The 23,969-nt window shown below is 40.6% G+C and overlaps 1 protein-coding gene across 1 annotated transcript in view; it reads left to right on the top strand.

Annotated features, from left to right (window-relative positions):
* The window catches only part of LOC109825174, a 31,324-nt gene extending 26,809 nt beyond the window's left edge, over positions 1-4,515 (top strand). The window contains exon 19 of the mRNA XM_020391940.1: positions 4,190-4,515. Coding sequence (XP_020247529.1) covers positions 4,190-4,222 — 33 coding nt within the window. The 3' untranslated portion in view covers positions 4,223-4,515. The remainder of the gene's footprint in view (positions 1-4,189) is intronic.

Genomic DNA, 23,969 nt, shown 5'->3' with positions numbered 1-23,969 from the left:
AATAGCACAAATACAATAACACCAGTTTTAACGTGGTTCGGCGAGATGCCTACGTCCACGGGGCAAGGAGGGGGGAGTTTTCACTATTAAAAATCAAGGGGATACAACCAAACACACCAAACAATAGCACAAACACAATAACACCAGTTTTAACGTGGTTCGGCGAGATGCCTACGTCCACGGGGCAAGGAGGGGGGAGTTTTCACTATTAAAAATCAAGGGGATACAACTAGGGTTACAAATCTCTCATAAACCCTTAACAAATCATCTCTTGATCTCACCAATTGCTCCTAGAATAGAAGCCCAAAGAAAACCCTATCAATATGCTCAAAACCCCTTGCTTTTCCAAACCCTAGAAACAAGTTTGGGTATTTATACAACTCCCAAACGAAACGGGTCTGAAACCCAGATTCTTCTGCGGTCGATCGCGACGGTAGACCGTCATGAAAACAGAAACTTCTGTGGTCGACCATCGCGATCGACCGCCACTGATCCAAACGCACAGTAAGCTCTGTGCACGAACACGGTCGACTGCCACGGTCGATCGCCACCCTGTCTGCTACCTGTTTTGAGCCATCAACTGCCAATTTCTACAAATCTTTACCTTGGCGAAGATTCTTCCAAACTGAGCCGACACCAACCAAACCAATTACCTCACTTGTTGCATCCAGTACGCTATGACAACGGACTCATGACAACGGACCCATCCACAACATGTCGAGATCCAAACGGGAGTGCGAACACTCACCCCAAACAAAAAATATCTACTCACCAAATCAGTTGCATCAAAACTGACTGCCTACGTATCCTCTCCAAGGAATCAAGCTTTCACGTAGTTCACCAAATGGCCTTCAAAGACCCTCAATCCAAAAGAAGAGTCCTCAACTCTTCATCAATACCAACATCCAATGTACGACTGATAGCATTACGAACGGCCCCATACTGAAATGATCCAAACACCTTCACCTGAGGTGAACCAATGGACATATCCAAGCTATATCCACCAGCTGCACACAGATCTATCAACTCGTCATCCGCATCCTGAACAATCTGATCCCCAAACTGTGTCACCTCAACCGGAATCCCAACTAATGCAAAATAACCTGGAGTATGTGGAATAAGCTCCACCCGATGTGGAGTAGCATCAACCTCCATCCGCTGCGATATCCCACTGATCTGAACAATACTCTCTACCTGTCGAGAGTTCAAAGTGACATACCTGCTCAGACCAAACTCAGAAGCCCTCAACTGATAGCCAAAAGAGCCTTCAGACCAAACTCAGAAGCCCTCAACTGATAGCCAAAAGAGCCTCTGAATCCCAAATGCGCAATCGGATCCAATCTCACATCCCAACTGATAGCCAAAAGAGCCTCTGAATCCCAAATGCGCAATCGGATCCAATCTCACATCCACGATGTGACCACGTGCTGGGTAGCCCAATATCCGACGCCAACCAAAAACTGAAGCAGCTCTACCAGATCCAACAATATCTAACGCAGTAGTCGACAACCTCATAAGATGGCCCAAACCTGTCGGAGCCCGAATACCAAATCCACTGCTCGACAACCAACGCCGATCCTCCTCCAGAAAAGAATGACCCACTAAATCTGCCATCTCATCTCGTCGCCCCACTGTCTCCTCTCCTCTGAAGTGTCTCCAACTACCATGAGCTTGGCACCAATGCAAGAAAGAACCCCTACTAGAACTAGTACGACGAGTAACCTCTCTGCCCATACACTCCTCCAACTGTCGCGGACTACTAGGGCTTCAAACCAACAGGACTTGGTTGCAACCCATAAATGCCTAGTACAATCCCCAACATAAAAAACAAAATAACGATTACCTCCCAATGATGCCTCCATGGAAGGCCCCCCAATGCCTGACTGAACACCTCTAATAAGACCACTCGATTGATGGATAGAAGTGCTGAACTCCACCTTGGTCTCCTCGCTCATCCCAATGTGCTCACAGGACTTCAATCTGCAGGTCATAATACTCCTCAATAACCTATGCACGACATAACCAATAATATACCCCAGCACCAAACAATATCACAGTCTAGCCAAAGAAGTCGTCAGCGCTCTATCAATCACCGTGCTCCCAAGCAGATAATATAAGTTACTCCTCCTGACGCCCTTCATCACAATCATGGACCCCGATGTGATCTTCAAGCGAGAATCCGCCAAGGTCACCCTATAGCCTGCTGCCTCTAATACCTCAAGTGAAATGATGTTCTTCCTTAGTTGAGGAACGAACCTCACATCAACCAATTCCCGAATTATCCCGTCACTCGTCCGAATACGAACGGTACCAATACCACCAATAGGGCATCTGTGATCATTACCCATAAGTACAACATCCCCTCTTTTTAACTCCTGAAAACTGGAGAACCAATCCCTTCTAGGGCATATGTGGTAAGTAGCACCCGAATCTAACATCCACTCGGTGGAGTCGGCAACACCAACTGACGGAAGAGCTGGGCACGAGTAGCCCGAAGAATTTGAATCCGAAATGTTACCACTAGCCTTGGCAATATTCACCTCTAAAGCTTGAATAGCTTTCTCCTTATTCTTCCCGGCTTGTAATTTTGGGCATTCGGCTTTCAAATGTCCATCCTCTCTACAAAAAGCACACTGATTCCTACCAACTGCAGGATGCCCCCCTCTAGACTGCGACCTCCTACCACGGTTTGGACTTCTAGCTCTTGCAACCAATGCTCCCACAACCGGCTTAATGGAAGTTTCCTTGTCCTTCTTTCGAAGTTGATAATTCACAAGTGCTGCGGTTACCTCATTATACGAAAGAGATGTCTTCCCATTAATAAGAGTGAGGACGAATGTCTCATATTCCTCGTCGGGCAAGGAACTCAATAACAACAATGCCTTGTCTTCATCTTCAACTATAACATCTATATTCGCCAAATCTGTAAGTAGCTTCGTGTAGTGGTTCATGTGATCACTAATGGATGTCCCCTTCTTCAATTGGAAGCGATAAAGCCTCCTCTTCAAATGCAAACGATTTTTGATGCTCTTCGTCAAATATTTACCCTCTAGGGCCTCCCAAATCTTCTTTGCCGAAGTCTCATTCATCACATCATATTTTAGATCTTGGGTAAGACAAGACCTAATCACACCACACACCGTTCTATTCATTTTCTTCCAAACATTCTCATCAATGTCGTCCGGTTTCCCGTCCAACTCCAACGTATCTTCCAAATTTTGCGCATTTAGCGCATCCAAGACTTCGCATCTTTAAAGTCCAAAATTATTTGTGCCATCGAACTTCTTCACATCTATCTTTATAGAATGGATATTCAAACTTTAAACGGTTTTCACACTAGAAGAACCCTCCCCACTTTTATCTTTCCCGGTCATATATCTCAAAGCACCCAAATAATTGCGGAACAAACAAGAAATAGATCCAACTTGAAAAAGATAGAAACTTTACCACAAAGATCCCATCTTTATCACCAATCAAAGCTCTAGATGAACTTCCTAACCGCTCTACACCTCCAAAAGCCCAAGCGTTGCCCGGAGCTCTGATACCAATTGTTAGGGAGAAACCCTTATGCTGAGATCCAACCAAATGACCGAGAGAGATGAACAAACACACCAAACAATAGCACAAACACAATAACACCAGTTTTAACGTGGTTCGGCGAGATGCCTACATCCACGGGGCAAGAAGGGGGGAGTTTTCACTATTAGAAATCAAGGGGATATAACTAGGGTTACAAATCTCTCATAAACCCTCAACAAATCAACTCCTCATCTCACCAATTACTCCTAGAATAGAAGCCAAAGGAAACCCTCTCAATATGCTCAAAACCCCTTGCTTTTCCAAACTCTAGAAACGAGTTTGGGTATTTATACAACTCCCAAACGAAACGGGTCTGAAATCCAGATTCTGCCCAAACCGCTTCGGCGATCGACCGTGACGGTCGACCGCGATCCATCGCGGTCGACTGCCACGGTCGACCGCCCGCAATCCCAGAGCAGCAACGCACAGTAAGCTTTGTGCACGAACGCGGTCAACTGCCACGGTCGACTGCCACCCTGTCTGTTGCCTGTTCTGAGCCATCAACTACCAATTTCTACATAGGAGAGATATTTGGAACTATGGAGAATGTTGTGAGCGATAAATGTGCCACCCTGCGTATTCATATACTTGTGTTTTGATTCTTGTGCAGGCTGTAGATGGTAAAAGGAAAGGGAAAGCATAGAAAAATTCCTTCACAACATATTTTTCCAAGATTTTTTTTGGATATTTCATTTTTGTAGAAACGTTCCTGTGAGCAATGTATTATTTATCACGTATTTATACTTGTGTAAATAGTTTTCTTGTCTCAATAAGAGCAATATATGTAATATTTTCTTTTCCTGGCTGAATTCAAAGAGTTTTGTAATATACCTTAGCCAAAATTGTGTAAACATATTCATCTGTCCAATCTCCATCATCCATCAACAAAAAAAGTCTGCATGGTAATATTATCGATTTCGTGGAACGTTTGTTTTATCCTCCTGCAAGGCTTCTTTCACGGACTTAAAAAAATTATATCATGGCATCACATAGAAGTTCAAAGTACTGTTAACACCCGAACCTAGAAATTATCACTCGCTAAAGCTTATCCCTATTGCTTGGGGGAGTTCACTGCTCGACTTGAGCAAAACATCAAATGCTCAACATCTGAGTTATTATAAGCAACGAGAAATGAGTAAAAGAAAGTTACATAGTTTGATGATTATAGAAAGATGTTTTGATTTCATTTCTCCTGCTTTCTTTAATATATTTCTCCACTTATACCAGGTATCCCCACTAGGAGAAAGAAAGTATACGGTCCAACATTTTCAATTTTTTTTAAAAAAATTGATGACTCGTCATGAAAGCCGAGAGCCTGTAGTCTCTTGTTCAAGATTCGAACGATTTAAAGTGAATTTTTTTTCTTCTAGAAAAAAGAAAAAAAAAGAAAAAAAATAGTGAAATCAGTAAAGCCATGCTCTTCTTCATCCAGATGTTAGTAAATGAAGTTTTGTACCAAGATTTTAGGCTCTTGGGGCAGGGGTGGCCGGAGGAGGTGCCGCCCTGATTCTTAGATAAACCCCAACCTTACGTGGCCGCAACGCTGACGATTCGCTGTGATGAAGTGGTGGCAGCTCCAGAATCAGATCCTGTGTGAGATAGGGGGTGGCCGGAGGAGGTGGAGGAGGTGTCATCGTGATTAGATAGCAAATCAAAATCTTTTGTTTTTATTGACTTAGTTTTTCTCAATCCAATTTATCAGTTTCAGTTTTTAAGGACAAACTTTTTTGGTTTTCCTAAAAGTGTAATAAGATCATAAACAAACATTGATCATCATTGAGCTAGCAAATCTACAAGTATGATATGTGCAGACACAACAAAATTACTAGATTTAAATCAAATGAACCAATAATGTTATATCACTGCATCAAAAGGAAAACCCACCAAACTATATCTAGGAGAAAACAAAATTTATGAAATTTCACGTTACCAAGTTGTTTTCTTTTTTTTTTCCCCAATAAAGGAATAATGTCATGAAACCTTAATGAGAGATCTGATCAATCATGGTCTATGTATGATCTGGGAGACTGATTTACAACCTTCCCCTACGTGATTTACAAATTTCCCCTAGGTGGAGGGTTCATTTGATGAGGGTAGCTTAGCAATTGACAATTCATACTAAAAACACTAACCAACCTTTGGTTTACCAAGTTGTTTTATTGACTCTAAATATTTTTTTTTTGTTTTAATAAGAACAAAGGTTAATATCAGATATATGAAATTTTTTCTGATTTTCTAACTTATTACTTAAATAGATTTAGGAATTACCTTCCCCCCTGCAATGAATTCTTCAAGTGCATCCAATAAGTTTCTACTGCGTCAAATGACGTTACCTTTACATTATCCGTGCCATTTTCTACGAGAACCTTAACTACATACCTATAGTTTTTATTGTTGATTTCTAGATATATGTTAATAGTAAATTTTTATATGTTTATGTCATAAAAAATTGATATAACTTAACATTGGTACTAAGTTATCAACAATTCTGTGGCGTTTATTATATAGACACTCGTTATTAACATATTTATATATTTTTTTGTCGCGGTCTTTGCAAGCGTAAAATCATGGCTCAAGTCTATTTAAAATGGTAGTTATCTTTGCCTTAAATGTGCCATAGCATGCCTGTATATTGGTAAAATTTAGTTAGATTTAATTATATGAATAAGAGTAGGTGTTCTAATATTGTAGCTATATGGAATTCTATGATGTCTACATAATATCACTAATTTGAATTTCTTTTGTACTTGTAAAGAGCGTAGATGGTGATCCTTTATTTTAGCAGCTTCTACTAAATGAACCTTATGTATTAAATTAAAATATTGTACCTGTATTGGCACAGAACATTTTATGGCTTCGATGCTTTGACCCCTATAAGTTTGAGTGTTGAGCTATGCTCGCATACAAAAATACTACTAAACATTGTAAATTCTAAGCTACCACCCCTTTCTCAGTTAAATATATCTTCTGCAAATGTAAAGATTGGTCAGGCTATTGAAATTGGTGTTGGATTGTAACCTCTGATATCCCTTTTATCCATTCTTTTAATATTCTAATGCCATTCAATCTCTCTACTTGGAAAGAGTAAGAGATACTATAGTGGATCATAATAGCAAAATAGTGTTTCACTTGATGCCTTGGCCCTTAATATGCATGGACAGCTCCCCTCCCCCCCCCCCCCCCTCTCTCTCTCTCTCTCTCTCTCTCTCTCTCTCTCTCTCTCAAATGGAACATTGTCGTTATTTCCTTCAGTCCAGATTGTAGCCACCTGATCTGGTATTGGTGAATTGTAGACACGTCGATTTAGTGCAACATTGCTATTTATTAATGTCTTAAGGTCTTCAAAAGATATTCAATCATTCAATTTGCGAAGGAATCTTGCATGCGAGTTTGGTTGCAATATATCCATCAAGATATTAGTTTTGGTTTCACTCATATTTGTATTATCTTATCATCATTTAATTCTGCAACTCATTCTTTGTATTATACAAGTACATCTGAAAGTATGAAGGTTTATTTTCTTGTGGAGTTAGAGTAGAGAGATTATGATATATTTAGCATTGTGCTCTAAATGTAAAAATTTCTTTTTTATTAGATGAAAGTTCCCTATAAAATCTTGCCCCCAAATAATGTGAATTAGAAAATGTTGTTGTATATTCTAGTGTGGCTCCAAAACTCGATCGCCTCTGGTGATTGCATTGTATAAAGTGTGTATAATTCATATAGAATATTTACATTTGCTAAGTGGATGTCACTATTGTGACAGCAAGATATTGGAGGATCGTGTTAAAACGTTTTAGCTTCACAATAAACACAAGACTTTCGACTGTGTAGCTTATATAGTAAAGAACATACCGATTCTCGAAGAATTTTCCCTAGCAAAGATATTAATATTCATTAAACCAATATATAATATTACATGGACATTTTAATAAATTATAAAGTATGCTAGGAGTAGGGCTCTACTAAATAGGTCAACTTTGCATCGTTGTTTGCTATTTGTAGTATTACTAGTAGAGTCATTACTTTGCCTCTTTCTCTAATTATCCATATTTGCTATTTGTTGTATTACTAGTAGAGTCATTATTTTTCCTCTTTCTCTGATTATCCATGCTTCTTTGAATATAAACTTTCTTTTGCTCATCACTTAGCTGACCATATTTGATTCTTCTAATACCGGGAATTGGAATATTCTCTTCTATTTAAAAAATGTTCATGTGATCTTATTAATACAAACAAACACAAATAAATATATGTGTGTGTGGATGTGTATATGTGTATGCAGGTATTTATGTACGCATACGCACACACATATGTTTATGTATGTATGTGTGTATGTAGGTATGTATACATATGTATGTATGCACACACACACATGATTTGATGGTTATGAGATGACGACTTATTTAGGTAAATGAGCAACCAAGAGATAGAGGAGGTAAGACCCACACCATTTGATGTGACGATTAGGCTAGGTCTCACCATGTGGTTATCTCTTAGTAGCTCATTTAGCAAATGTAATGCAAATCTTGGCTTGAAGTCATTTTAAGTAAGGTCCCTTTATGCTAGAAACTGTTATATAGTGGTTATGCATTCAAAACCTAGAGAATAAATTTCTACTAAGGAAAATCAAATTAATATGTCATATTAGCGATTAATTTATAAATACATATGAGCAGTGTAGATAGCTAGACAAAGTAGGGTATATTATCCTGAAAATTCAATCATAATCGACCAACTACAATCATCATAATTGAAATATAAAAATTGTTGATATTAGATACTAACTTGATACCCATAAGTATGCAATAAATCTTGAGTATGTATTTGGAAATGATATGGTATTATCCTGTAGGTAAATAAAAATGTTATTAGAAAACAACCAAACCTTTACGAAAAACCATGGGAAAATTATCTCAAAAAGGTATTTCTGGACATGTAGTCAATTGTAGTTTGGGAACTTGTAAGCTTAAATTTGGAAGTATTCTATTCTTCTAATTTTTTTTATTAAAATGCAGGCTATGGGTGAGAAATTTCAGTTAATTGAAGCGTCTAATTAGATGTTATATGTGATTAGTGATAACTCAATGCTTATTGGACTGCATAATTAATGCAGGTGAAGTGGACTAAAAGAGAAAAGAAATCCTATTCCAAGCTTATGTTGCGATGAACATATGATGTCATGCATGACTTGTATAACATTTATACAGTTTTTTTAGTGATGACTGCACACTTCTCTTGCTTGTACTATTTATATATGGAGATTTAGTTTGCAAATCCAAAGATTACCAATTGAAGTGCTTAGGGATCTTTTTATTAATAATTATGAAAAAAGTCCCAAATCTTGTTGAAAATTTCATCAGGAAGACCCTTTTCTATTGGGTATTAAGTTGTTATTTTGAATAATTAAAAAAGTAGAAAGAGATAAAAATGCAGAGATATAATAAACTAAAGGGTAAATTGCACATAATTGCCTCATCTATACCTTTAATCAGGTCATTTGTTAGCTGTTATCCCATCTCAATTCTTAAGGAAAGAATGCTAAGTGCTAATAAATAGTTTAGAAGATTAAGGGCAACTGAAGGTATAAAGTATGGTGTTATACACAATTTATCTTGACCTAAGCTAATTATAAAATATAGTATTTTCATAATTTAAAAATATTTTGGATATTGACTAGATTTGAAATAACTTTAAGAATATTAATTATTACTCAATAGATATTGACCATTATTATAAAAATTGCATGTAAAACTTTATTTTATAACTATAGAACTTATTAGTGTAATTTATGGGTATATAAAATATAACATTCTTTTACATAATGGGCTATTTGGTTTATTTCCCATTTTATTGGGAAACATCATTCCATGTTAAAAACCCAAATTTTGGGTTTTCTAAAGTATTCCAAGAAAAATATTTTTGGTGTTTGGTTCACACATAAAACATGGCGGGAAACTAATTCACATATTGATTAGACATTTCTCACTATCTTTTATTTGGTTGATATTGAAGTTTGTAGAGAAAAATGTATATGGTCACCATGGTAAGTTTACCTCTCACTAAAGACAAATTTATTTGTTAACTGTTATGAGCGTTAATCTTAGTAAAAGAAAATTACAAAAATTACATATTAAATCAGTAAATAACCAAGTTCATCATAAATACATGTTTGACATGAAAATCATACAAAACTTGTAATAACATGATTGATTACAATTGTTATAAACTACGTACCTGAACTAGCAAAAAGTTCTCACGAAACCTGTAAAAAACATGACTCAACATAACAACACGTATAACTTGAAAATTCAAAAATCCAAACATGTAAATAACTAGATTGTGCATAACTCATATGAAAATACCTATTTGATATGGACAATCACGGGAAATCTGAATAACATGATTATTCATAATTGTTATGAACAATGTACCTGAATTAGCGAAAAATTCTCATGAAACCTGTAAAAACCTATAAATAACCTGATTACTTATAAATACCTACATGACATGGAAAGTCACACCAAACTTGAAAATACCAAACATGTAAATAATTGAGACTGAGTAGTTGAGTCAAATACAAGAAACAAAACCAGTTAGGTTTCAAAACCACGAGCGCTTAAAATCCACGAGTAAAACCGACAAAACATTTAATGATCCAAATAAATATTGTTAGATTCAATCATACAACCACCAACTAAATATACCAGTCCATATACATTTATAAAATGCAATGTTTGTATACCAAATGCTGACAAAAAAAGTAAGAAAAGTAGAGATATTGGTAAATCTTCATTTGCACCATCATTAAAGGTAAGAATATTTAAAACTTGTATGATAAAAAATAGAGTTATTTATTTTAATGTTAATTTACTCTCATTTTTTTAGCTCAACGTGGAAGGATTACTAAACCTAAATATCCAACCACCTTGAATAATGGATTGCCTATACAGATTAAGATCGAGAGCAAGGTGAGATGTGGGATATCATGGAATTAGCAAAAATTATGCTAAGAGCTAAATTAGATACCATAATGGGAATTGAAAGTGTCCCTACTGCAACAATATGCTCAATATAAACCAGAACAAAATGATCTCCTAATACATGCACATGAAGTTGGTTATAATAAAACTGTAGCCAATCTGAGTAATTTTTGTATTGGAGAATGTAGGCGTCGAAAAATGCCTATAGGCATGAATGTCACTATCTAAGTCAAAGGAGATCATCCAAAGCCAAAAGAAGGAAAGAGAGTGTCTTGTCTATGGGAAGTTCTAGAGCTATTCGCTAGCTTTCCAATGCATCTTGGATCACCTCATTCCGAGATCGGACGAGGGAGTTAGAGCCAAAATACCCGAGACAGTGCAAACTACCTCGGAGGTGCGCGTCAGCGGCGACTGCCGCGGCAATAGCGCGGCAGTACAAGGTGACACACAAATAAACAGAGTGACACGCTAATGGGAAGTTTTAGATCTCTTCGTTATCTTTCCAATGCATCTTGGATCACCTCATTCCGACATCGGATGAGGAAGTTAGAGCCAAAATACCCGAGACAGCGCAAACTGCCTCGGAGGTGCGCGTCAGCGGCGACTACCGCGGCAATAGTGCGGCAGTACAAGGTGACGCGCAAGTAAAGAGAGTGATGCGCCTATAGGAAGTTGTAGCTCTCTTCGCTAGCTTTTCAATGCATCTCGGATAACCTTATTCCGATATCGGATGAAGAAGTTAGAGCCAAAATACCCGGGAGGTGCGCGACAGTGGTAACTGTCGCGGCAATGCGCGTCACCATACACTGCCGCGCACACTGAGAAGCTGGAAACATCATTTTTGACAGCTTTCTCGAGTTTTGTGCGACCCACATGGCTTATTAACTGCTGGGGATCACTTATGAACGTGGGGGAAGCATTTACAAGCGAAAATCATGCCCACTACCCACGAAAATCGTGGCATTTAAGGAGTTTAAAGTCGTGGGATGACGGTTGCAAACTAGAGGGGAACCACTCCTTTGACCGCGCCAACGGCGACTGCCGCGCCAAAGGAATTTCTTCAGCCGCGTCACAGGAATTTCTTCAGCCGCGTTACCTATGGCTGTCGCGCCAAAGTCACTTCTTCAGCCGCGTCACCCCTGGCTGCCGCGCCCAAAGGGACAGTTACTGATCGGTTATTTTCTTCAGTTATCATCCAAGAAGGCTATAAATACCCCCTAGGGCCATCATTGAGAGGGGGCCAGACAGGGAGAGCAATTAAGGCAGAGAGACTTGAGCTTTTGGTAAATTAGAGCAAGAGAGAGAGTCTTCATTCTTCACAAACATCCTCAAGAAGCTTTTGGCGATTCCTAGAGATCTAAGCTCTGACTTGATCTTTAGAAGAGTGAACATCTTACATCGATAAGATATTCGTTTCAAATTCTTACTTCGATAAACGAAGGAAGAGTGAACATCTTACATCGATAAGATATTCGTTTCAAATTCTTACTTCGATAAACGAAGGAAGAATCCCCAAAACCTTCACGATTCAATTAGAATCTGTGATTTGGTGGTCCACGGGTTAACGCACCCTCAGCACAGGCAAAGATCCCACAAAAGTATGAGTTGATAAACAATTTCTGTATTATTTTCTAGAGAGTTGTAATTTTTTGTTTGTTGTGTAAGAGAGATCTTATAAAAAACCATTTCTTTTTGAATTTGTTGTAATCGACTAAAGATATAATGAATTCCACAATGAAACCAACTTTCGACGAAAACAAATTGGCGACCACAGTGGGATCCAACGGTCTCGTTGCCGAGACCGTTATGTCGCAGTCGATCAAGATCCCAGTTGAATCCACGGTCGAGTACGAGTTCTACCAGGCCAAATTTGAGGAATATCTTTCATCACCCTCTTCAAGATCTTCTTTGTCTTACAAGTACAAGAGGATCTCACGATTGAAGAAGGCTTACACGCAAAAGAAGGCTAAAGGTGAAGACTCTCACCCAATTGTTGCCGAGACCTCCCCTCGCAACATTATCCCGGCGACCCCCAAAGCCGGAAGCTCTGCTCATAATAATTCTCCCATAATAAGGAATCATTCGATCGAAGTTCGCCAACACTGACGAAGAGGGCTCGTCAGAGGCAACGCCAACGTCACGCTCATCAATTGGCTAAGACCTTGGAACAAACCGATGGAGTTCGTTACTATGCGGACTTAGAATCGAGGAAACATCAAGTGGTTCAGTCGCCTCAACGTCAAACCACTCATATCTCTGCACAACTCACGACGGAGGAATGGACTCTCGTCAAAAGGGCTCGTTCAACTCTCAAAGAACGTATACAAAAGCGTCGTGCAAACGCCGCTCAGGCCCGTGCTCTTTTGCAACAAAGACAAGAAGAGAAGGAGGAAATGATGTCTAAAAAATCACCAAAAATCAGCCAAGTGTGGATCTTCAAATCCAAACTTACACAAAAATTGGATCAGCAAGATCAATCCTTCAACCGCGGCAGTCTTCACTGCCACGACATATTCTTCAACCGCGGCAGTCTCCACTGTCACGACACATCTTTCAACCGTGGCAGTCCCTACTACCGCGGCACCTTTTTTAACCGTGGCAGTCTCCACTGCCGCGACACCTTCTTCAACCGCGACAGTCTCCATTGTCGCGGCCAAAAGGAAATTTCTAATGCCTCTCTTTTGACTCCGTCGACATCCATTCCTGGTTCATCTACTGCAATCACTTTTGATATGTTACCAGTGAAGTCATGGGTCAGTCCCGACTTGTCAAAATTTAAGATCACAATGACGGATCGCCTCGGTCCTGTAGGCGTCAAAAAATGCTAAAAGATATCCAAATACAGATGAAGAGAAGATCATCCAAAAAAATCAACAAAAGGACACAAGTATAGACAAAGTCTGTCTCGCTCGCGAGACAGACTTTGCTGTCTCGCCGTGCGAGACAGACTTTGCTGTCTCGCCATGCGGGACAGAGTTGACTGTCTCGCACACAAGACAGTTTTCAAACATTCAGAAACCGTTTCATAAACTGCCGACACGTGGCCACCAACTGTTCAAGAACGTGGGGAATGTCGTGGGCGAGAATCACGTTGATAACCACTAGAATAACGGAGTTTAAAACGTGGGAAGACAGTTGCAGCGAGAAACTGTCAGGAATATTCGCTTTTCGAGACAGTATTTACTGTCTCGCTGGGCGAGACAGCAAATTTACTGTCTCGCTGGGCGAGACAGCAAACACTGTCTCGGCCAGCGAGACAGCAAACGCTGTCTCGCCCGCCGAGACAGCAAACGCTGTCTCGCGAGCACTGTTCATACAAGTTCTCACTTCGATAAACGAAGTCAGAATCATAAACCCCTCACGATTCAATCAGAATCTGTGATTTGGTGGTCCACGAGTCAAAGCGCTCCCGGCACAGGCAAAGATCCCACGCAAGCAGCGATCCAAACAACGATCCTGCGTTTGTTTCCCAAGAGTTGTAATTTTTATTTTGTTGTGTAAAAGAAGTCTTATAAAAAGGCTATCTCTTTTTTTGAGTTTATTGTAATCGACTGAAGATATAATGAATTCCATGACAAAACCAACTTTTGACGCAAACAAACTGGCGACCACAGTGGGAGCTAACGGTCTCGCTGCCGAGACCGTCGTGTCGCAGCCAATCATCAAGATCCTGGTTGAATCAACGGTCGAGTACGAGTTCGACCTAGCGAAGTTTGAGGAGTATTTGTCATCCTCATCTGTAAAGTCTTCCGTGCCTCGCAAGTGCATGAAGATTTCATCTTCGTTGAAGTTATCAAATGCTAAGGATGAAGACTCTCGTCCGATTGTTGCTGAGGATTTTATTCGCAACAGCTCTGCTCAAGATGATTCCTCCCCAATTAAGGAGTCGTTCGATCGAAGTTCACCACTGACGAAGAGGGCTCGTCAGAGGCGACGCCAACGCCGCGCTCGTCAATTAGCTAAGGCATTGGAACAAACCGACGGGGTTCGTTATTACGCGGACCTAGAGTCGAGGAGGCATCGAGTGGTTCAATTGTCTCAACGATCAATCACTCATATTTCTGCTAAATTAACGACGAAGGAATGGACTATTGTCAAAAGGGCTCGTTCAACCCTCAAAGAACGTATACAAAAGCGCCGTGCAAACGCTGCTCATGCCCGTGCTCTCTTACAACAAAGACGAGAAAGGAATAAGGAAACGGTGGCCAAATAGCCACTAAAACTCTGCCAAATTTGGATTCCAAAGTCTGGAGTTATGCAAAATCAGCATTCGGAGCCCGTTAAGACTCCATACCCGCAAGGGGGTGGTTTTAAACGTGCGACTCCCGACATAACCTTGGATCGCTCAAAGACAAAAATAAATTGTCCTGAGAATGCCAACAAGGTTTTACACCCCCAGAAGAAGACGCATTCACCAAATGATATCGTCATACCTGGGAGGTCATGCCAACAGACAATACGATTTTTTGGCAATCATACCGATGAATCGTATTATCAAGTTGGGGTTATGAATAATTTTCAAAAGAGAGTTATTCGAGAAATAAACTCTCATTATTCCTGTGCGCGACTCGTTAAAGCAGCATTATCAGAATGTGACTGTTTCAAACGAGAAGCCATCCCACGAAAAGTCTCTGTATTGTCGAAGCCTAAAGACATTTCCGCAAGAGAAAATCAGCTGCCCAAGATGATGAATTCCCTGAAGTCACCATCAACGTGGCTGATAAAAGAAAGTCTAAGCGGCATTCAAGTGACTCAAATCCCGACTTTCCCCGAGAGGAAAAGTCAATCCAAGAATTGCTCAAAGGATGTCTCGACTCCAATTAGGAGCCATCAGACGCAGAGATTACAAAAGAATGCAAGAAGGGATGTCATCAGAGGATGAGCTCTCGGACACTTGTTCTGCGATCGCTTCGGATGATACATCATCTAGCATAGGACAAACCAGAGAAGTACTCATAATCACCTCTGATCAGTTCGCTCAAATACTTCAAGAAGCTCTAGCCAAACAACGTGAAGAAATTAGAGCTGAAATGAAGACAGAGATGGAGTTGGCTATCCAACAAATAAAAGAATTGCTAGCCAGTCAGAGAGTTGAATCCAGCCGCCACATTCAGAATGTTACAAATGACAGTGATCCAGAAGTGGATGAAGTCATTATGGCTGATATACCTCCCAATAGCAATAACGCTGGGGGTGGTTTAACGGGTCCTCCCAATAACGATATTAGGGGTGGTTCAATAGCACCTCTCACAGGGGGTGGTCTAACTCATTCTCCTCAACGTCCTTCGAATGAAGACATAGGCGAGGACGAGAAAATGAAAGAGCTTGAAAACAAAATCAACGCTTTGATGACAGCTCAAGAAGGGAAAAAGACAGGTATTCCGTGTCCCTATCCAAGAGAATGGGATTCAATACCATACCCGGCCAAATTCAATCTGGTTAACTTCACACCGTTTGAGGGGAAGAGCTCGCCTATTCAACACTTGATTTATTTCAAGTCTCATTTGGGCATGATCTCTGGAAACGAGGCTTTAATGGTCCGGTCATTCGTTGGCACCCTTCGTGGGCCCGCCTTCGATTGGTACCGACGGCTCAAGCCAGGGAGCATCAATTGTTGGGATGACATGAAAAGTTTGTTCCTTAGCAATTTCTTCGATGATGACACCGAAGTGTCAATCGGAACCCTTTTGGATGAGAAGCAAAAAGACGGAGAGTCAGTTGACAATTTTGTCAGATGTTTCCGTAACAAAGCAATGAATTGCAGAGATCCTATTACAGAGGAGTTCATCCTACAAACATGCCACAATAACCTCTCCATCGATGTCCTGGAAGCTCTAGGGGTCGTGCCATCCACAACTTGGAATGAGTTAAAATCTCGGGGTGAACAAGCTGAACACTTTCTTAAAAGAAAGAAAGCTGAGAGAGGTCAACCAATGACATCTGCAATCGTTGAGAATGCGACTCTCGATCCGAGGTTTCAAAAAGAATATTCTTTCGAAGATGATGAAGCTCCAGTCATATTGGAATACCTCCTCGCTAATGACAAAATCGAGCTACCACCTATTAAAGATCAGGATGGAGCTAAGAGGATTACGGATCCAAACTACTGTGCGTACCACAGAAGGGTTCTTCATCCCACCGAGATTTGCTTTGGACTCAAAAACAAGATCCAAGCCCTAATTGACTCCGGCGTCATAACGACGAAAGAAGTCGAGTAAAGACGACCATACAACTCTAGTGGGTGCACGAGTATAAACTGTTTCCCCACACTCCAAAGAGCATATGAGTATAAACTGCTTCTCGATTATCCAACTGAGTACAATGTTAAACCCGGTTTCGCAAAGGAAGCTGGGGGTGGATGATTTATATAACGGGAAGTTCCTGGAGAATCTTATATTCTTAAGGATAACCCGAACATGCGACTGAGGATAACGTACTCCTCGTTACACCCAGTTTTGCAAAGAAAGCTGGGGGTGGATAATTCATGTAACGGGAAGTTCCCGGAAGAATGTTAAATGTAATATTCTTAGGGATAACCCCGATCATTATGAACAAAGTGATAAACACTAAACTCCTACTATGATTTCCGAATACTCTTTTGCTGAGATGAGATTCGATCACCTCTTTGGATCAATTTTCCCTCACAAAATTCCCATTTTGGTCGAACCTTTAAATAGTTAGGACCAAAGCCAAAATCCCCTCTCGATTCGTTCCATGAACGAGAGGTCCACAAATTGAACGATCAAACCTTTAAACAGTTAGGATCGTCTCAAATTCCCATCTTGGTCAAACCTTTAAACAGTTAGGACCAAAGCTAAAATCCCCTCTCGATTCGTTCCATGAACGAGAGGTCCACAAATTGAACGATCAAACCTTTAAACAGTTAGGATCGTCTCAAATTCCCATCTTGGTCAAACCTTTAAACAGTTAGGACCAAAGCCAAAATCCCCTCTCGATTCGTTCCATGAACGAGAGGTCCACAAATTGAACGATCAAACCTTTAAACAGTTAGGATCGTCTCAAATTCCCATCTTGGTCAAACCTTTAAACAGTTAGGACCAAAGCCAAAATCCCCTCTCGATTCGTTCCATGAACGAGAGGTCCACAAATTGAACGATCAAACCTTTAAACAGTTAGGATCGTCTCAAATTCCCATCTTGGTCAAACCTTTAAACAGTTAGGACCAAAGCCAAAATCCCCTCTCGATTCGTTCCATGAACGAGAGGTCCACAAATTGAACGATCAAACCTTTAAACAGTTAGGATCGTCTCAAATTCCCATCTTGGTCAAACCTTTAAACAGTTAGGACCAAAGCCAAAATCCCCTCTCGATTCGTTCCATGAACGAGAGGTCCACAAATTGAACGATCAAACCTTTAAACAGTTAGGATCGTCTCAAATTCCCATCTTGGTCAAACCTTTAAACAGTTAGGACCAAAGCCAAAATCCCCTCTCGATTCGTTCCATGAACGAGAGGTCCACAAATTGAACGATCAAACCTTTAAACAGTTAGGATCGTCTCAAATTCCCATCTTGGTCAAACCTTTAAACAGTTAGGACCAAAGCCAAAATCCCCTCTCGATTCGTTCCATGAACGAGAGGTCCACAAATTGAACGATCAAACCTTTAAACAGTTAGGATCGTCTCAAATTCCCATCTTGGTCAAACCTTTAAACAGTTAGGACCAAAGCCAAAATCCCCTCTCGATTCGTTCCATGAACGAGAGGTCCACAAATTGAACGATCAAACCTTTAAACAGTTAGGATCGTCTCAAATTCCCATCTTGGTCAAACCTTTAAACAGTTAGGACCAAAGCCAAAATCCCCTCTCGATTCGTTCCATGAACGAGAGGTCCACAAATTGAACGATCAAACCTTTAAACAGTTAGGATCGTCTCAAATTCCCATCTTGGTCAAACCTTTAAACAGTTAGGACCAAAGCCAAAATCCCCTCTCGATTCGTTCCATGAACGAGAGGTCCACAAATTGAACGATCAAACCTTTAAACAGTTAGGATCGTCTCAAATTCCCATCTTGGCTGCGACACGACGGTCTCGGCAGCGAGACCGTTGGCTCCCACTGTGGTCGCCAGCTTGTTTGCGTCAAAAGTTGGTTTTGTTATGGAATTCATTATATCTTCGGTCGATTACAACAAATTCAAAAGAGATAGTCTTTTTATAAGACTTCTTTTACACAACAAAAGGAAAATTACAACTTTTTAGAAACAAACGCAGGATCGTTGTTTGGATGGCTGCTTGCGTGGGATCTTTGCCTGTGCCGGGAGCGCTTTGACTCGTGGACCACCAAATCACAGATTCTGATTGAATCGTGAGGGGTTTATGATTCTGACTTCGTTTATCGAAGTGAGAACTTGAAACGATATCTTATCAAAGTAAGATAGTCGTTCTTCTTAAGATCAAGTCAAAGCTAGAATCTCAAGGAATTGCCAGAAGCTCAAGAACTCTGCTCTCTCTCTGCTCTGGAATGCTCTGAAGTGCTCAAAAATGGCTTTGACTCGTGGACCACCAAATCACAGATTCTGATTGAATCGTGAGGGGTTTATGATTCTGACTTCGTTTATCGAAGTGAGAACTTGAAACGATATCTTATCAAAGTAAGATAGTCGTTCTTCTTGAAATCAAGTCAAAGCTCGAATATCAAGGAATGGCTGTAAGCTCAAGAACTCTACTCTGTCTGCTCTGAAGTGCTCCAAATGATCAGCCCCTGTCAGAAATGACCCTAGGGGGGTATTTATAGCCTCTGGGGTTCATAACTAACAAAACTCAACAAAAGACAGAATTAACATGGCGAGACAGTGTTTACTGTCTCGCTGGCCGAGACAGTGTTTGCTGTCTCGCCCAGCGAGACAGTAAATGCTTTTCGAGACAGTATTGTACTGTGTCGCTGGGCGAGATAGGCAAATATTACTGTCTTCGCTGAGGAGACAGCAAACACTGTCTCCGGCCAGGGCGGAGACCAGTAAACACTGTCTTGGCTGCGCCCATGTTAATTCTGTCTTTTGTTGAGTTTTGTTAGTTCTGAACCCCATGAGGACTATAAATAACCCCCCTTAGGTGTCATTTTCTGGCAAGGGGCTGATCATTTTGGAGCACTTTCAGAGCAGACAGGAGTCAGAGTTCTTGAGCTTACAGCCATTCGCTATGATATTCCGAGGCCTTGTGACTTGATTTCAAGAAGACGACTATGCTTACTTTGAATAAGATATGTTTCAAGAGTTCTTCACTTCGATAAACGAAGTCAGAATCATAAACCCGCTCACGATACAATCAGATCTGTGATTTGTGGTCGCACCGAGTCAAAGCGGCTCCCGGCGCACAGGCAAAGATCGCACGCAAGCAGTGATCGCATAAGAATAATCCTGGGGCGTTTGTTTCGGCCAAGAGTTGTTATATTTTTCATTTGTTGTGGTAAAAGAAGTCTTTATAAAAGGCTCAATCCTCTTTTTTTGAAGTTTATTCGTAATCGACTGGAAGATATAATGAATTCCAGTGAAAAACGGCAACTTTTTGCAGCGAGCGTGGGATCTTTTGCGCTGTGGCCGGGTGCGCTTTTGAGCTCGAATATTCCTGACAGTTTCTCGTTGCAACTGTCTTCCCACGTTTTAAACTCCGTTATTCTGGTGGTTATCAACGTGATTCTCGCCCACGACATTCCCCACGTTCTTGAACAGTTGGTGGCCACGTGTCGGCGGTTTATGAAACGGTTTCTGAATGTTTGAAAACTGTCTTGTGTGCGAGACAGTCAACTCTGTCCCGCATGGCGAGATAGTAAAGTCTGTCTCGCACGGCGAGACAGCAAAGTCTGTCTCGCACGGCGAGACAGCAAAGTCTGTCTCGCGGGCGAGACAGTCTATACTTGTGTCCTTTTGTTGATTTTTTTGGATGATCTTCTCTTCATCTGTATTTGGATATCTTTCAGCATTTTTTGACGCCTACACGTCCTTTACCTGATGATCAAGGCAGAATTCCAGTCAAAGAACGCTTGGGTTCGGTGAATGAACCCCAAATAGATTCTTGTACTGGGGGTCGTGAATATCCTCCTATCAAGTCAAAACAACTCCAGGTTGGGAAAATCCTAATTTCTACCCGTTTGGGAGTTCGTAACGAAACTCAGGAGCTCGTTAAGACTCTGCACCCGCAAGGGGTGGTTCTAAACGTGTGACTCCTGACATAACCTTGGATCACTCGAAGGCAATAATAAATTGTCCTGAGAATGCCAACAAGGCTGTACACCCTAAGAAGAAAACATGTTCGTCAAAGGACATCGTTATACCTGGGGGGTCATACCACCAGACGATAGGATTTTCCGACAATCATACTGATGAATCGTACTATCAAGCTAGAGGTGTGGATAAATTTCAAAAAAGAATTGTCCGAGAAATGAGCTCTCATTGTTCCTCTGCGCGACTCATTAGAGCAGTACTATCAGAATGTGGCTACTCCAAACGAGAAGTCATCTCGCAAAGAGCCTCAGTGCTCCCAAAACTTTTCACCGAAATGTCGAAGTCCGAGCCGAGACATTTCCACAAGAGAAGATCAGCTATCCAAGATGACGAATTCCCTGAAATCACCATTAACATGGCTGATAAAGGAAAATCTAAGCAACATTCAAGTGAATCAAATCCCGACTTTTCCCCGGAAGGAAAAATCAGAAAAATCAATTCAAGAATTGCTCAACGGATGTATCGATTCCAGTTAAGAGCCATCAGACGTAGGGATTACAAGAAAATGCATGAAGGAATGTCCTCAGATGATGAACTTTCAGACACTTATTCTGCTATTGCTTCGGATGATACAATATCTAGTATGGGGCAAGCCAGAGAAGTGTTCACAATCACTCCTGATCAATTTGCTCAAATGCTTCAAGAAGCTCTAGCCAAGCAACGTGAAGAAATTAGAGCTGAGATGAAGATGGAGATGGAGTTGGCTATCCAACAAATGAGAGAATTGCTAGCTCAACGGCCTCAACCTCCTGAGTCCAGTCAGCGAGCTGAATCCCCCCGCCATACTCAAAATGTTGTAGATGACAGTGATCCAGAAGTGGATGAAGTCATTATGGCTGATATAACTCCCAATGATAATAACACTGGAGGTGGTTCAACGGATCCTCCCAATAACAATATCGGGGGTGGTTTAATTGCACCTCTTAATAACACTGGGGGTGGCCCAATTATTTCTGCTCAACATCACTCAAAGAGATATGAAGATGAGGACAATAAAATGTAAGACCTTGAAAACAAAGTTAATGCTTTGATGTCCGCTCAGGAAGTAAAGAAGACGGGTATTCCGTGTCCCTATCCAAGAGAATGGGATTCAATACCATACCCGGTAAAATTCAATCTGATTAACTTCACACCATTTGACGGGAAGGGCTCGCCTACTCAACACTTGATTTATTTTAAGTCTCATTTGGGAGTGATCTCTGGAAACGAGGCTTTGATGGTCCGATCATTCGTTGGCACCCTTCGTGGGCCCGCCTTCGATTGGTACCGACGTCTGAAGCCAGGGAGCATCAATTGTTGGGATGACATGGAAAGTTTATTCCTCAGCAATTTCTTCGATGATGACACCGACGTGTCAATCGGAACCCTTCTGGATGAGAAGCAAAAAAGACGGAGAGTCAGTTGATAATTTTATCAAGCGTTTTCGCAACAAGGCAATGAATTACAGAGATCCTGTTACAGAGGAGTTCATCCTGCAAACATGCCACAATAATCTCTCCATCGATGTCCTGGAAGCCCTGGGGGTCGTACCATCCAAAACTTAGAAAGATTTAAAAATGCACGGTGAACAAGCTGAACACTTTCTTAAAAGAAAGAAAGTTGAGAGAAGCCAACCGACGATATCTGAACACTTTCTTAAAAGAAAGAAAGTTGAGAGAAGCCAACCGACGATATCTGCAATCGCTGTGAACGCGACTCTCGATCCGAAGCTCTAAAAGGAGTATTCTTTCAAAGATGATGAAACTCCAGCCATCTTAAAATACCTCCTTGCCAACGACAAGATCGAGCTACCAACTATTAAAGATCAGGAGGGAGCTAAGAGGATTATGGATCCAAACTACTGTGCATACCACAGAAGGATTCTTCATCCTACCAAGGTTTGCTTTGGACTAAAAAATAAAATCCAAGCCTTGATTAACTCCGGCGTCATAACGGCAAAACAAGCCAAATAAAGACGACATTAACTCCAAAGAGTATACGAGTATAAACTGCTTCTCCATACACTCCAAAGGGTATACGAGTATAAACTGTTTCCCGAACCTCCGACTGATATAAGAGGTTAAAATTGCTTCTCCATGCACTCCAAAAGGTATACGAGTATAAACTGTTTCCCGAACCTCCGACTGATATAAGAGGTTAAAAATTGCTTCCTTAAATTGTGCGCTCTAATAATGTAACCAAATGTGATTACACTCAGGTTCACCTAAAAGTTGGGGGTGGATACGAGGTTATCATGGCTGAATACGAAGGCAAGAACCAAGACATGATTCTGTATCAAGAATAGCAACATTGCTCACAAACGAGAAGTTCCTGAAAAAAGTACTATTCCTAGTACATTCAAGGTAACCTATTTAACGGAAAGTTCCTGGAGAATACTATATATGGTATTCTTAAGGATAACCCGAAACTAATTGATTATTCAAAGTGAAAACCAATCATCTGAATAATCCACTCTTAATCATGATAAAAATGATTAAGAACCTCCCGATGTGGCTATTTAATCATGTCCAAAATGATTAAAACCACCCATATTGTGATTTTCAGAGCACTCTTTCATTGAGATGAGATTCAATGACTTCATCAAGTCAATCTTTCTTCACGAAACTCTGAAATCCTTCAAGGATGAAGCATGTCCCATTTGCTTTTCCTTCATCCGATTCTTGGTTGGTTTTAATAGTCGGGATCAATTTCGTCAACTCCCACTGTGACTTTCCAAGTACTCTTTCGTTGAGATGAGATACAATAACCTCATCGGGTCAGTCTTTCCTCACGAAACTCCTACGGTCTAGTTGTGGAGTGCTTGATGATTCACATGTTAGCCTTCTTGTTTTGATGATGATTTACAAACAATTTACATCTAATATTGTTTGTCTAGTGTTTGTGTTTTATATTTATTCTAGGCAAACAATATGTTGGAGGTTGGATGGATTGCGCCTTAACGAACATATCAAATGGAGGTTGGCGGAACTGTGGAGTGAAGCAACATACAATTCAAGTTAAAGATCAAGTTCAAGCTTCATCCGCAAAGTGTACCAAGTCAAGCTTATTGAAGATCAAGATCAAGTTTGGGTAATTTAGTTTAGGAGTTTATATTATGTGTGTTAGATACTCTAAGCTCTATATCAGACATACACACAATTCTTGATTTTCTTCGTATATATATATA

This window comes from Asparagus officinalis, chromosome 10 (genome assembly GCF_001876935.1).
Source record: "Asparagus officinalis chromosome 10, Aspof.V1, whole genome shotgun sequence".
Lineage (NCBI taxonomy): Eukaryota > Viridiplantae > Streptophyta > Magnoliopsida > Asparagales > Asparagaceae > Asparagus > Asparagus officinalis.
Note: the sequence above shows the minus strand (reverse complement) of the source record. Positions and strands in the feature narration are given on the sequence as shown.